At 36.6% G+C, this 12,927-nt stretch overlaps 1 protein-coding gene across 1 annotated transcript in view; it reads right to left on the reverse strand.

Moving 5' to 3' along the window:
- CADM2 (cell adhesion molecule 2) overlaps positions 1 to 12,927 on the reverse strand; it is a gene marked incomplete at its 3' end in the record, with an annotated part of 116,841 nt that overhangs the window by 52,069 nt on the left and 51,845 nt on the right. Inside the window, exon 5 of the mRNA XM_010190292.1 lies at positions 6,585 to 6,763. Coding sequence (XP_010188594.1) covers positions 6,585 to 6,763 — 179 coding nt within the window. The remainder of the gene's footprint in view (positions 1 to 6,584; positions 6,764 to 12,927) is intronic.

Below are 12,927 nucleotides of genomic sequence, written 5' to 3' on the forward strand. Positions count from 1 at the left end.
CCATACAGCTGTTGTGGATTTCAAAAGATATGAAGATGAAAATAAAAATCTCATCCTGGATAAGTTACTGGACCTGGGTTTTTTTGTTTGTTTGTGTGTGTGTGTGTGTGTGTGTGTGTGTGTGTGTGTGTGTATGCAGGCATGCATAGGGAAGAGAAAAATAAAAAGAGATGGCTTGGAGGAAGGGAAGGCTTTTGAGAAGGAGAAAGTCTTCAAGAGCATTCTTTTATTGATTTCCTTTTCAGCTGAAAACTCAGGCTTCTGTGAGTTGTCTTCTGTACTTAATTTTATTTTTACTTTCTATTAGATGGAGATAGGAGAGACTTTTCACCTCTTTTTTTAGCACTCAAAACTGAGACACCCTCTTTGAATTCAAAGACAAAAAAATTTCAAAACTAAAAAGCATACATATTTACATGCGCAGAATTCCAAATTAAGTCTTAAACAGTCTTTTGAGGCTCATATTCTTGATATGCCTTGATTGCTGTAAGGGCAAGGTTGTTTTTTACTAAAAACACCCTCTATTGTAGCTGTACATGTTATTACTGTTCCATTACATTATACGTCTCCTCAGCTCTCTTTTCCCAAAGCCCCAGCTTTGTTCAGTCAAAGGGTAGGATTTTCCCATAGGCAAGAAACAACTTTTCTCTGAGAAGTGTCTGTGAATGAGATGTTTCAACTCAGGAACTATAAAAGAGGAAACTATAGAAACTGTCCAGCTACCTCAATGTCTAGGGTCTTAACACCAAAACAGAGGGCAGCTAGATTACTAATGACCATGCTGTTAACACATGGATGATGCTTCCTTTCCTTCTCACCTCCCTTATGGTGTTTTTAATGTATTTTTTAAGATAGGTTTATGAGGACAAGGTGTCCAAAAACAGCGCATAATATTTATCAGAGGTCTGTAGTGAAAATATTTGTCTATCCAAGAAGAAAAGTTTTAAAAGAAAACAGAAAAAAAAACAACTCACCTCCTCAGTTTTGTTTCAAACTACTGTTCTACTCAGTTTTTACTTTCATACAGTGAGAAATGTGCACAAGTGAGTTACAGAACTAAAGGAAGGATAGGCGCCCCTATGAGAACATCACAACAGAAATGAAACACAATAAAAATGTGATAGTGAGCAAATGAACAAAGATAAAGAAATCTAGAACAGACAGAGGTAATGGAGCTTGTTTCATTTCAGACCTGTTTTGAATTCCACAGAGTGTCCACTAATTTAAAAAGAAACTTGTACAGAAGTGAAAGTTCACAGGGCTGTAATTAGTGGAGTCCAGAGAAGATGAACTTTTATAAATGTATTTGGAGGCAGGAGCTAATGAACTAAGGTGTCTGATGCAAATTAGGCATAGTGCTGTTCCAGATATGGAGAACTGTCAATCACAGAGATACACTACTAGACCAAAAACGATGAAAAAAGTGGAAAAAAAGACCATGAAAGAAGGAGAGTAGATACAAGGGACAGGAATCCAGGAAATGTGGAGGCTAAAATCATAACTAGTGAGAAATTGAGAGCGAGGTGGAAATACTTGAGAATCTATTGAAGGGAAGTAACAAGAAAATAAAAGAGATTTCGATTGCAATGCACCGATCAGCCTCGCAAATGGCAAAATGAAGGTGGAAATAAGAACATTACAGAGTTAACAACAGCTATGGGACTTAGAAAAGGATACAAGCCACTGGCCTAAGTGGAAGAATTTATAATAGGAGATGTATTGGGATTTGAAAGAAACTATGGCAGTGATTGTAAGAGGAATGAGACAATGCCATCAGAATGCAAACATGAACATCCGTCACAGTGAAATTTTCCATACTTACAGCACAAAGAGCAAAAGAGGCCAAACGGATTGAAAATTTGGGAAGTGAAGAGATCAAGCAGCAGGCTTAAACAAACAAAAGAGAATACTTTTCCCTCAAAGCACATAATTCAATTCAGAAACTTGTTGCCACAGGTTATTGTGAAAGCTAAGATGATAAATGTTTTGAAATCAGTCTGGACAAGCAGTTTGAAGATAAATACATTATAAACCAAAGGAAAGGTGCAGTGGGACCTTTGGTCTTGCACATTGTAAGAGATTGTCTGTTTGAAAGGACATTTCGGAATATTAGTCAGGATGTCACTTGGTCTTTTAGTTGGCTGTATTTGCAAAAAATAGCTTATCCAAGACAAAAATACAAAATAATTGAGAGGCTGAAGCCAAGAGAATATGTTATGCAACTTTCATTCTCCAGAGATACTGAGTTACTGGCTCAAGTGCTTTCTACTGCATGTAAAATTGTGACTGTAAAAACTGCCTTGACCATCCACAGCTGCCGATTCATGTTAATTTCCATATTGCTTTGATAGATAATTGATACAGAACACATTATAGCTCTGAATATTTCAATTAATTGAATGTGTGTCTTTAGACTGGCAAATCAAGATAGTTCACCGAGGTACTTCATTTAAAATAGGTCTGCAAATTATCAAATGCTGCTGTTTCTATTAAGAAAATTCCCCAATGATGTGGACTTCTGTCACCCAATCAATATGATGTTGAACTAAGTCTTCAGCAGTGACATCCAGAGGTTATAAACTACTGCTACATACATAACAGCTGTGTCTTCAGTTTGATGATGATGGACCACTTCCTTTTTCAACTTCAGCTAAATCAATGCAGTTATTCCTAAGCTTTGCAAGTAGAATCTATGTTTTTGAGTTGCGCATCATGAGTTTGACAGTTAGATCTGTTTTCTGATGATTAATGACTAGTATTTGGACAAAGGTAAACAAAAATTCTTAATAAATTGGAAGAGAGTGAAAAATGCCTGGGGCCCATTGCCAAAGAAAGGTTATAATATATCTAGCCAGAATGTGCACTTCTAAAGCACTAAGTTCGCCAATCAGAATACAGAAGTGACAACAGCTACAGGCATTAAAGCTTGTGGCTTTGTTACTGCGTGAAACAAATGTTTGAGCAAACTACATCTTGCCTTTGTTGTGCTGCCTATAAACTCTGACTTTGTGCCCACCTTCCTGCTTCACATAGTGTTTTCTTGCCATTTATTATTAATAGTAACAGTTAAGAAAAATGAAAGTAGCAGTCGTATTGATTCAGCAAAGCAGCAAGAGCATATTTAATAGCCCATGTCTTTTACCTGATTCAAATATATTCAATTTTTGTGAAGTCTGATTTCTTTAATTACACTACAAATCCAAGAAGACTTTTTATGTTATCAGATACTAATTATATTAGACAGATTGCCACTCATGTGCTTAAAACAATATTTATTTCCACTGCCATCACTTATCAGAACAGTATTAATTCATCATCATTTACAGTGGAGAAAATACTACTTTTCTGTATAATTTTGTGTCTAGGTTGGTCCTGTTAAAGGCATTAGATACTCTATGCTTTGTACAATTTGTACTCTATAGTTTGTACAATTAATATGTATAAATACTTTGCTTACCCTTAATCTCCAATTATGATAAACTATACCTTCTATTTTTAGGCAAGCTTCTCTCTATGCAAAAGCTGTCTAAAATCCTTTTGAGTTAGGAAGATAACTTCAGAAATTGAGAGAATTAGTAGACTTAGATTAGTAGATTCCCACTGAGAGGTGGATTTCATAGGGGAAAAAGGTAATAGAAGCCAGATGAAAATTTTACAACCTTAATAAACACAAAGTCAGAAAATCTGTTGAAGTAGAAGTGAAAAGGGCAAAAATGTACCAGAAATCACAATATGGATAAGAAAAGAAAAGCTCTGAATGAGGTTACGCTCCCCTGCCTCTGCAAAGGATACCTTCCATTGATGTCCCCTGCCTTCTCAAACAAGCTCACCTGGAAAAACTGAATCAGGCATAGCATCTGTCTAAACTTGGACATGTGTTTATCATTCTTTCTTTCCATCACTGCAACTCCCCTGGGCTTGAGCGTTTCCTAGAAAAACTATTAGTTGTTTAACAACTGGAATTCCAGAGGTGCCATTAGGGCAGTGGCTACTAGCAATCCTGACACTTATGCCTTACTACTTACAGATCTGGTAGGTTACTTTTCCTAGACCTTACTTACTTGACTTGCAATTTAAAGGAATCTCTTGTGAAGAGATTGCCTCCTTATGCAGATTTCTCCCCTCTTCTCTCCCATGTCTCTGTGAACATACCTCACTCCATTGTTAAATCTGGCATGTACTTGTATTAGAAACTTAACATTCAAGGTAAAAGGGTATACTTACATGACAAATCAGCTCTAACAAAGGAGTAGAAGAAATAAAAAAACTACATTGACACATTATGCACAGGGGAAGGGATGAGAAATCAAAGGATGCTCCCAGATATATTTAGGAAGATATAGAAAAAAATACAACCTCTATTAAATGGAAGAATGCTTCTCCAAAAATGCTAAAATGTAGGTTTGCTAGCCCCAAGAGAGAGAGAAAAAGAGAGAGAGAGAATATTGTATAATTTTGGGAGGATTATTTTTCACTAGAGACATTCATGAACGTAATGAGCTCAAGAAGGGGTAAGACACTGCCTAAGTTGATCTATACAACTGATTGTGCTACACTTGATAAAATAATTGTGTCAGTCTCTTCTCTACTTAAAATAAACTTAACAACTCTGAAATGCAGTAAGTTGTTAAGCACTAAACATCAAACACTCTGTCACGCTACTTCATTGTTTCAGAAACCTCGGAAGCACCTGACATTTACCTTCTCTAGTTCTAACACTGGAATTGCAGAAATGTAATTAGGAAAACTCTGGTACTCATAACAGAAAAGGTCAGCAATGTGCAAGCTAAACCTGATGACATGCCTAATGTGCTGCCAAACATAGCAGAATGCCTTCCTGATAATGAATGATTTTACAGACTGCCATGAAGTTGTTGCAAGATAATCAGATCAACAGGGGGCATGCCACTATGCGAAAGACACATATGAGACCGTGAAATATTCTTTGACAGAGGTATATTGCAAAGTCACCACTGATGGAAAAATCTACCATTATAAAAGGCCATGTCTTCAGATATAATCAGATAAATAAACTGGGCAGAAAACACAAACAACAAAAGTTTCAACATTTGGTAAGCACAGAAGCCATTACCTCATCAAAGGCAGTGCACTTTGTGACTTCAACCAAGAACCAATACACCACCACCTCTGGGATGCAAAAGGCAGTTTTTCATTTTCTTTTCTTGTAGGAATCAATGTAAGTAGAGGTTAGCGGGTTTAGTTTTTCTGATTGTCTTTAATGCAGAAATACTCACGCAGCAGTACAGGCTCTGTGTTCCTCATGCAAAGACCTCCTCCTTACTTGTGCCACTAATCCTACATAAACTAATAGTGAACTTTAAGAAAAATGAAAAGTAATCTAAGGGGTTCTTCTGATAAATGACATTTCATCAACAGTGCCAAAAAAAAAAATCTCATTACTGAAAGCTGAAAGAAGCACTTATTAGAAGTTTTTTGCCAAATACCTAAAGGCAGGTTAAACTTTTAGTGAAAAACGGTTTTGAGAGCTTGTAAACACCAAAGAAACATACATTAGTTATACCTGAATTCATCATGAGCAAATAAATCTATACAGTTCTCATGTCTATTTACAGGCTATAATTTGTATTAGATTGTTTCATTTTATTTTGTCATTTTTATAAGTTGCATTTTTTATAAAACTAGAGGGAAAAAAAAATTACCATCATGAGCTACAGTGGAGCTTTCACCTCTATATTCACTTAGGTTAAAATGCAAATTATAGAACTCAAAATTTTCCAGGAACTATCACTACATACCTGTGATAAGAGAACATCATGTTTAGAGACTGCTAGATCCATATTGCAAAGCTGTATTAAAGGCAAATGCTAACTTGGTACTATAATTTCTCCAGTATCTGAGTTATTTCAATCTATTTAATAATTAATGTAAAAGCCTGCTATTGTTTTCATGTTACTCATATTGCTGCCTAATTAATTAAGGAAAATAAATAAATTGTAATTTAATATAAACTTTCCTGTTTTTAAATTATCTTAGAAGAAGCAATGGGAATTTAGGACATGACATTTTTGAGGACTGACTGTAACAATAGGCCAGATCATGATCAACTAACTTGTATAAGTTGAAACTTCTCAGTAGCAGGCTATAACTTGTGTGAAGAAAAGTATCTGATATCCTGTCTTTGGTGGTCTATTAATAAAACCCAATAAAACAACAAAAAACCTCAAACAACCATCTGTCTTGTATTTTCTTACTTCATTTCATATATCCTTTTGTAACCAGCTTTGTCAGAACAGTGTGTGCCTAAGGCAAGTATTTAGAAAATAGTACTGACATACTGCAAAACATTTTTACAGGTGTTTACTTTGCAAAAAGTTCACAACGTAAGTGAATAAGTTTTGTTTAAACTGTATAAAGAGAGGCATGCCAATAAAAGGAAGTAAACATACTCCCCACAACTAGATGATAGCATCAATAAAAGTGCAATTATACTTCCAACTTTTTCTTGCTATTCTTTTGGTAATGATCATAAGAAACTGATTGTAGTTTCTTGCAATGCTACATATGCATAACATGCATCAAAAAACTGACAAGAACGCACTCACCATGTACTATCAGGACATACTCTGTGCTGTTTCGGCCAATAGGATTTTTTGCTTCACATCGGTATGTGCCATTGTCTGTTTTGTTTAGGAAACTGATGCTTAGGACCCTGCCGTTGACAACCATTCTCTCTGGATCAGGTAGTTCTCCACCATCCTTTGTCCACAGTACTGGTTCTGGCCTGTTGGATCCAAAGCAATGGGTTTTATCAGATACCTGAAGTATGTATATGCAACATATATGTCAGAAACAGTAGTATCAGAAACTTATGAATAGTAACCTGCCATGATAGAATATTCAATGATCATTTCAGTTACTGGATATAATGAACTGTCACTATTACTACCTCACCATCCTGGATGAGAACTACTAAAGAAAGTGAAAGAACAAGGAGGGAAAAGAATAGAAACAAAAAAGAAAACAGAATGGAACTGCAACAGGCCAAGATCTTCCCTCGATTAAAAACAAGTGCTCAAGAGGTTTCAGGGCCCACAGTTCAGCAAGATGCTTGGCCAGCTCAGTGAAAACAGCTTCCTGTTTGCATGATGAGCAGTATGGTCCTGCGTGGCTGACAGGCATCAGAAATCATGCAAGCAGGCTTAGGTAGATGTAAGTGGTTTGTAAATGGATTCTAGAATTATTTAGGCTATTCACATTCAGAAGTGCACTTGCATGCTCTGAGTGTTTTTCCTGAACCAGGCATATCAGTCTCAAAGTAGCACATCTTACACACAATCTAAATTTGTTTCTGTTGCTGTATCATGTCACAGACCATCCCTTTTTCCACCCTTTCTGCATCCTTCCCTCAAATAATTGCTTGTTACGCATGTTATCACAAGCAATGTAAGATTTGACTTAAAATCCTGGATTTCCTTCTTTTGTGAAACCTTTCCTCTTGTGCCTCATGAACTCGCATCAAACAGGCCAAAGGCAATGCAGTGACAGCGATAACCACCCCCGTCAAGTTAAGGGTACCGCAGAGAAGGGAACTGACTGTCTTGCAGACACACCTTCCCACTAGCAAGTGATGCCTAATTCTTTCCTAAGGACTCTCAAGAAGCTCCATGGTCCATGAGATTTGCCTAACAGACAGCAGGATGTATTTAGTGCTGGTATGCAGTCTTTACTTACACATAACTTTACTTACACAAGATCTACTTTCAAATTTACATGAGGGAAATCACCAAAAAGACAGGTTTGTGACTAGGAATGAAAAGTTGGCTTACTGAATCCCGACTATCTCTTAGGCAGACAGAATATGTCCTTAGATACTAGTCACTAAAGCAAGAGATATACAGCCTGAGTATTCACTGTTACATTACTTGTATCTGGTAGCTTTGCACATTATAACCCAAATATCAATCCCTTTATTTTGAGTACACTACTTACGTAATTTCAGTCAGAAGCAGTTCTAAATTCGCACATTTATTTGGCAGGAGAATGTTACGTTGTATTACCCTATCAAAGTACAGAGTTGTATGACAAAGTAATAAAACAAAATCTAAAATGCTGTTATAAAATCAGCAGATGCCAACTTAGTTACTGGTCTTGCTCCAGAAATACTTAATTTAATTAATTTATGCAGGTGTTTAAACCTTATTAAATATAATGAGTGTTAAGAATAAGTATTAAACCTAAATACCTAAGAAGAGACATTTTGCCAAAATGTGGCCTCATGCACAGAAAAATAGTCCTAATGATTGTAGTGACATTACTTTCTTTTTAGTTTGGCAAGACATAAACAAAGTGAATTTTTCTGAAATGCATTTACTGCTATATAATTTATATTACTTTTTTAAGGTAAAATACCATATCTTAAGTTTCTCTTGCAAAATAGCAGAGATCTATACAACTTTCAGTAATAGCTGGATGATACCTTGTTAAATCATCATTGAACTCGTTATGTAGACTGGCTATTAACTGAAGCTATGATTTTTTTAGAAAATCATATACTCAGGGAATATGACAAGATTCAAATAATTTTAAGACAAAGATTAAGAACTGTCAGTGTAATGGGCCTTATTTATATCTTACCATAAATATGTCTTAATACTCTTCCTAAGCACACTTTCAGGAATCAGTGTCTAAATACACAACAGACAATATATATACTTCCTTTCTGCTTAATGCAGACAGGGAATCTAGATGTCCATGCTGTTGTAGAAACATTGCCCCACAGAGTTTACAACATTAATGTGTGATTTGCTTTAAGATGTTAAGGTGGATTTGTTCCATTTTCTAGCAAACTCCTCATTGTTCCCCATTTACCAGCTTACTGTGAGTCTGTAATCCCAGGAGTGGAAACTCTGAAACACTTCTGTTACAATGTGCACCATTACCTTCACAAATGGCATGTTAAAGCAACTTCTGTGCAGTGGTAATTTACTGAACTTACATTTTAAATTGAAATTAGATGGCATATCTTAGGGGAAAACCCATAGGATAACAAATAACTATGAAATGGAGCCTTAGATATAAATTATTCAGGGAGCATTGTCACATTGTAACATACCAACTCTAGTCTTACACAGAGTGGTTTGCTATGGTTACCAAATGATAGTGGCAGAAAAATCACGGCTTGGGGAGGCAGATCTACGCACTCTGGGTGTCGGGGAAACTGATAATTAACAGTTAATATTAAGACATCCTGTGCTGACTTAGTGGCAGAAACAAAGCAATTCCTGGGCAGCCAGCCCGTGGTCAATACATCATGGTGGCCAAGCACAGCTCTCTCTCCATCTCACTGCTCTCAGGGAGATTGGTACCTAAGGCAGCAATTTTGTCACATCCACAGAATTAGATGTTGCCTGTACTGCTGCAAAGCTTTGAGACACTTTGGTCTAAACCATTAGTCAGGCAGAAGCGAGCTAAGAACATGAGACATGCTCATGCACTCAGGCCAGTGTGCTGCTGTGGTCAGTGACAAGGAAAGCACGTGTTTGTAGCCATTTTCTGTGATCCATTCCCCCTGTACTCTGCCAGCACCCACAATCATTCTACCGAGGATGTTGGAGGGCACATCTCTTGTTCTCTGTTGTATCTACTTAGCATTTAGATCTGTTGCCTATGAATGTCTCTAATCTCTTTTTGAATCTGCTTATACTGTCTCAACCCAGCCTGCTGTGGCAATGAATTCTGGAACTTCCCTACCCACTGTGCAAAAATGTATTTACTTTTACCTGTCTTACACTGATTTCCTAGCAGTGGCAATGGATACTGCAGGATACGGTAAGCAGCACTTCTGCATATTATAACCTTGTTATAAGTTATGACAGTCTTACGCTTACTAGGCCTCTCTCTATTTCTCTTTGTCTGTTCAAATTTGATACATACTGAGATTATTGGTGGGGAAGTGAAATTCACAACCAAAAAGGCTAAAAGAATGGTAAATTTAGAGCATATTGGCTATTAGACAATTTATTTAGCACCTTCATTGTCCAAAGCACTAATATAGCTGAAACACTGATAGGGAAGTCTTCCTTCTGTGACACAAGGCACAGAGAATTTCCCATAGTATCCTATTGAAACATGTTCACAGGTGCAGATCCAGACAGAGGTTCTTTCTCTTACCCAACATTTTGAAAGGGTTCTGGCTCAAATGGGGGATATTTAGGTTTGACATTTGTTCTGATTTTGCTAGGACTGAATTGTGGAATCCCTTTTAATAGTTTAGCCAGAGCTGGATTTTTGAGAAAGTAATGTTCCCTTTAAATGAACACAAATTGGAGCTTTGGCCAGGAGTTATTTTCCTTGTGAAGCTGATATGGTTACTGTTTTCTCTCACTGGCAGGTATTTATGTTTTTCAAGGTTTTGCCTGCACCTGTGGTTATAGTTTCTCTATTATTATTATTGTTGTTATTGTTAGTATTATTATCATCATTATAATTATTATTTTTCCCTTCTCTTTGCTCAAGACAGAGGCGGGGGGAGCAAGAGTGCGAGACTCTCTAGGATAGGTGACCCAGGACAGATGATCTGGGTATGATCTAAGCTGACCATGAAAGATGTATTCTACCCACAAACATGACACTCACTATAAATTGGGGAGCTTGCAGGGGATGACTCCTTCCTGCTTCTTGTTTGGGCCCTTTGATTGCTTTACTATCATTGTGCCTATTCTTGTTACAGTTAACTTGCATTATCATTATTTAAGTTTGGGTTGTTTTAGTTATTAATAGTCTTCATCTCAACTATTTCTTTACTTTTAATCTCCCAATTTTCTCCCCCATCCCACCAGGGTAGGGTGAGGGCAAGCAAGCATACTTCGTGGTGTGTTTAGATGTTTGCTGGGTTAAATTACAACAACATCCTAAATCCAGCAAATCTATACACTTCTAATGTTGCACGTTTTTCTTCATTGCACACATCTCCAGTATTGCAGAATTTCAGTTTTTCTTCACATATTAAAGAGTTGCCATAATTCTATCTATTGCTGTGTGGACTGGAACAAACAGGATAACCCCGTGCCCTCTATTTGTGCTTACTTCAAGTTGAATCCTACTTACCAGTTTAATCCCCATCTTCCTCCGACAATCCTGAAAACATCTTTCTTGAAGCTCAATAGCAATAAACTCAGAACGACCACTGTGGCCACTAATGCAATTGCACGTTAGTGCCATCACACATTTTATAGCACAAACAAGTGCACAGGAGCATGCAGCCTGCTGGTACCAGTACAGACACCTAAAGAACATCCCTCTTCCCCATCCTGAATGAGAGGTGCTTTTCTATAACCCTTGTTTAATCCCTGTCATGTAGTTGCAGTTAAGTGGAAATGAGCAGTGCTACCACTGAGACCCTTCATTGGGTTGAGAGAGGTAGTAGAGCTGAAGCACCAAGATGCTGTTTTCTTCCCCAAAACATAGCTCTGCTGCTGGCTTACCTATTCTAATTTGCTCTCAGTGTGACACCTTTTAAAACAAAAACAAACACATTAAGCATGCTGTACTGAAGAAATTCTTTCTAAGACACAGCTCAACTGTGACAGCCCACGCTATTTCTTTGGCTAGTATGTATTGCTTTTACTGATTTGGCTTTGCATGAAGCTGTCCACAGTGGCATTAAGGACTGCATTAAGCTGAAACAAGCCAGAGATACTAATCACAAACATACTAAAAATTTTTAACTATAGCTGATAACTTCTCTGCCAAGCCTCCAAAATAAATTTTTGTGCACAGAAAGGTCATGTACAAAGTGTTCTTCATTGAGACCTTAGTAAACAGCACTCAGATAACTTACTGGCCTATAATACTAGCACAGGATAACCTTTTAATTTCCATAAGATCACACTCAAAGAAAACCTCCAGAACACCACAATAACAAAAAACCCCAGTGCCATACATACTCAGTCTTACTGAGGATATTATATATCTGCATATTTAAGCATCCTGTCAATATTTTGTAGTTGATATTGATAAAAATAAGAAAGACAGAAGGAAGACCTGTAGAACACTAACAAGACAATTAAGTTCATTATTTTGAGTATGGCCCTCTTGAACATTGCCTTCTATTTCTCCAAACAGGGGCAGACTTGTATTCTCTGAAGTCTATAAAAACATAATCTAGTGGAAATGCTCAAATGAGTAATGGAAAAGGAATCACCACATTTATCACCGCATTTTTTGTTGAAATCCTGCTGCAATGTTAAAAGTAATCTAAGGGAATGATTGCTTCATTAATTTGAAACTTTCAGAGTTTCTCTGTATAGAGAATCTGGATTTTTAGCTTTGTCAGTTAATCATCCAGTTGAAAGTTTAAATCCTGAGGGAACTTCTTGTTTATATAAAGTCTCAGTCTGATGAGTCATATTGGGATAGGCTGGTTTGGGACCATTTCATCTATCAAAAACATCAATATCCACAGTCACTAGCCCTTCATAAAAGGCTTGGATAGATGGTTTTTATTTTATGACAGAAGAACTCTCTATGATTTTGTAGTTTTGCAAAGCTTGAGTAACCTTCACAGAGTGTTTTTCTCCCCAGAAGAATTAGTCAAGAATATCTTAAGTACATTTTATGAAGTTCTTTTGTTTTAAGAAGGAAGCTTTGAACATCTGAGTTGACTATTATATTTATCTATACTTTTCCCTTTTTCTCAGCAGACATAATGTAGCCTAAGAATATTCATGATGCCCTATAAAAATGTTTTTTAAATGGATAAGAATTATATTATCAACATATGTTAAAACTGAGGTGGCAACAAAATACAGATTTCTACTTCTTATGTCATAAAAATTTGACAGAAATTCACAACTATAAAGACAACAGGAACAACAAGAAATGTTGAAGACAGTTGCAGTATATTATGCCTTTGAAAAAGTTTCTTAAATGATAAACTTAAAGACA

This window comes from Mesitornis unicolor, unplaced genomic scaffold (assembly GCF_000695765.1).
Source record: "Mesitornis unicolor isolate BGI_N332 unplaced genomic scaffold, ASM69576v1 scaffold13100, whole genome shotgun sequence".
Taxonomy (NCBI): Eukaryota; Metazoa; Chordata; class Aves; order Mesitornithiformes; family Mesitornithidae; genus Mesitornis; species Mesitornis unicolor.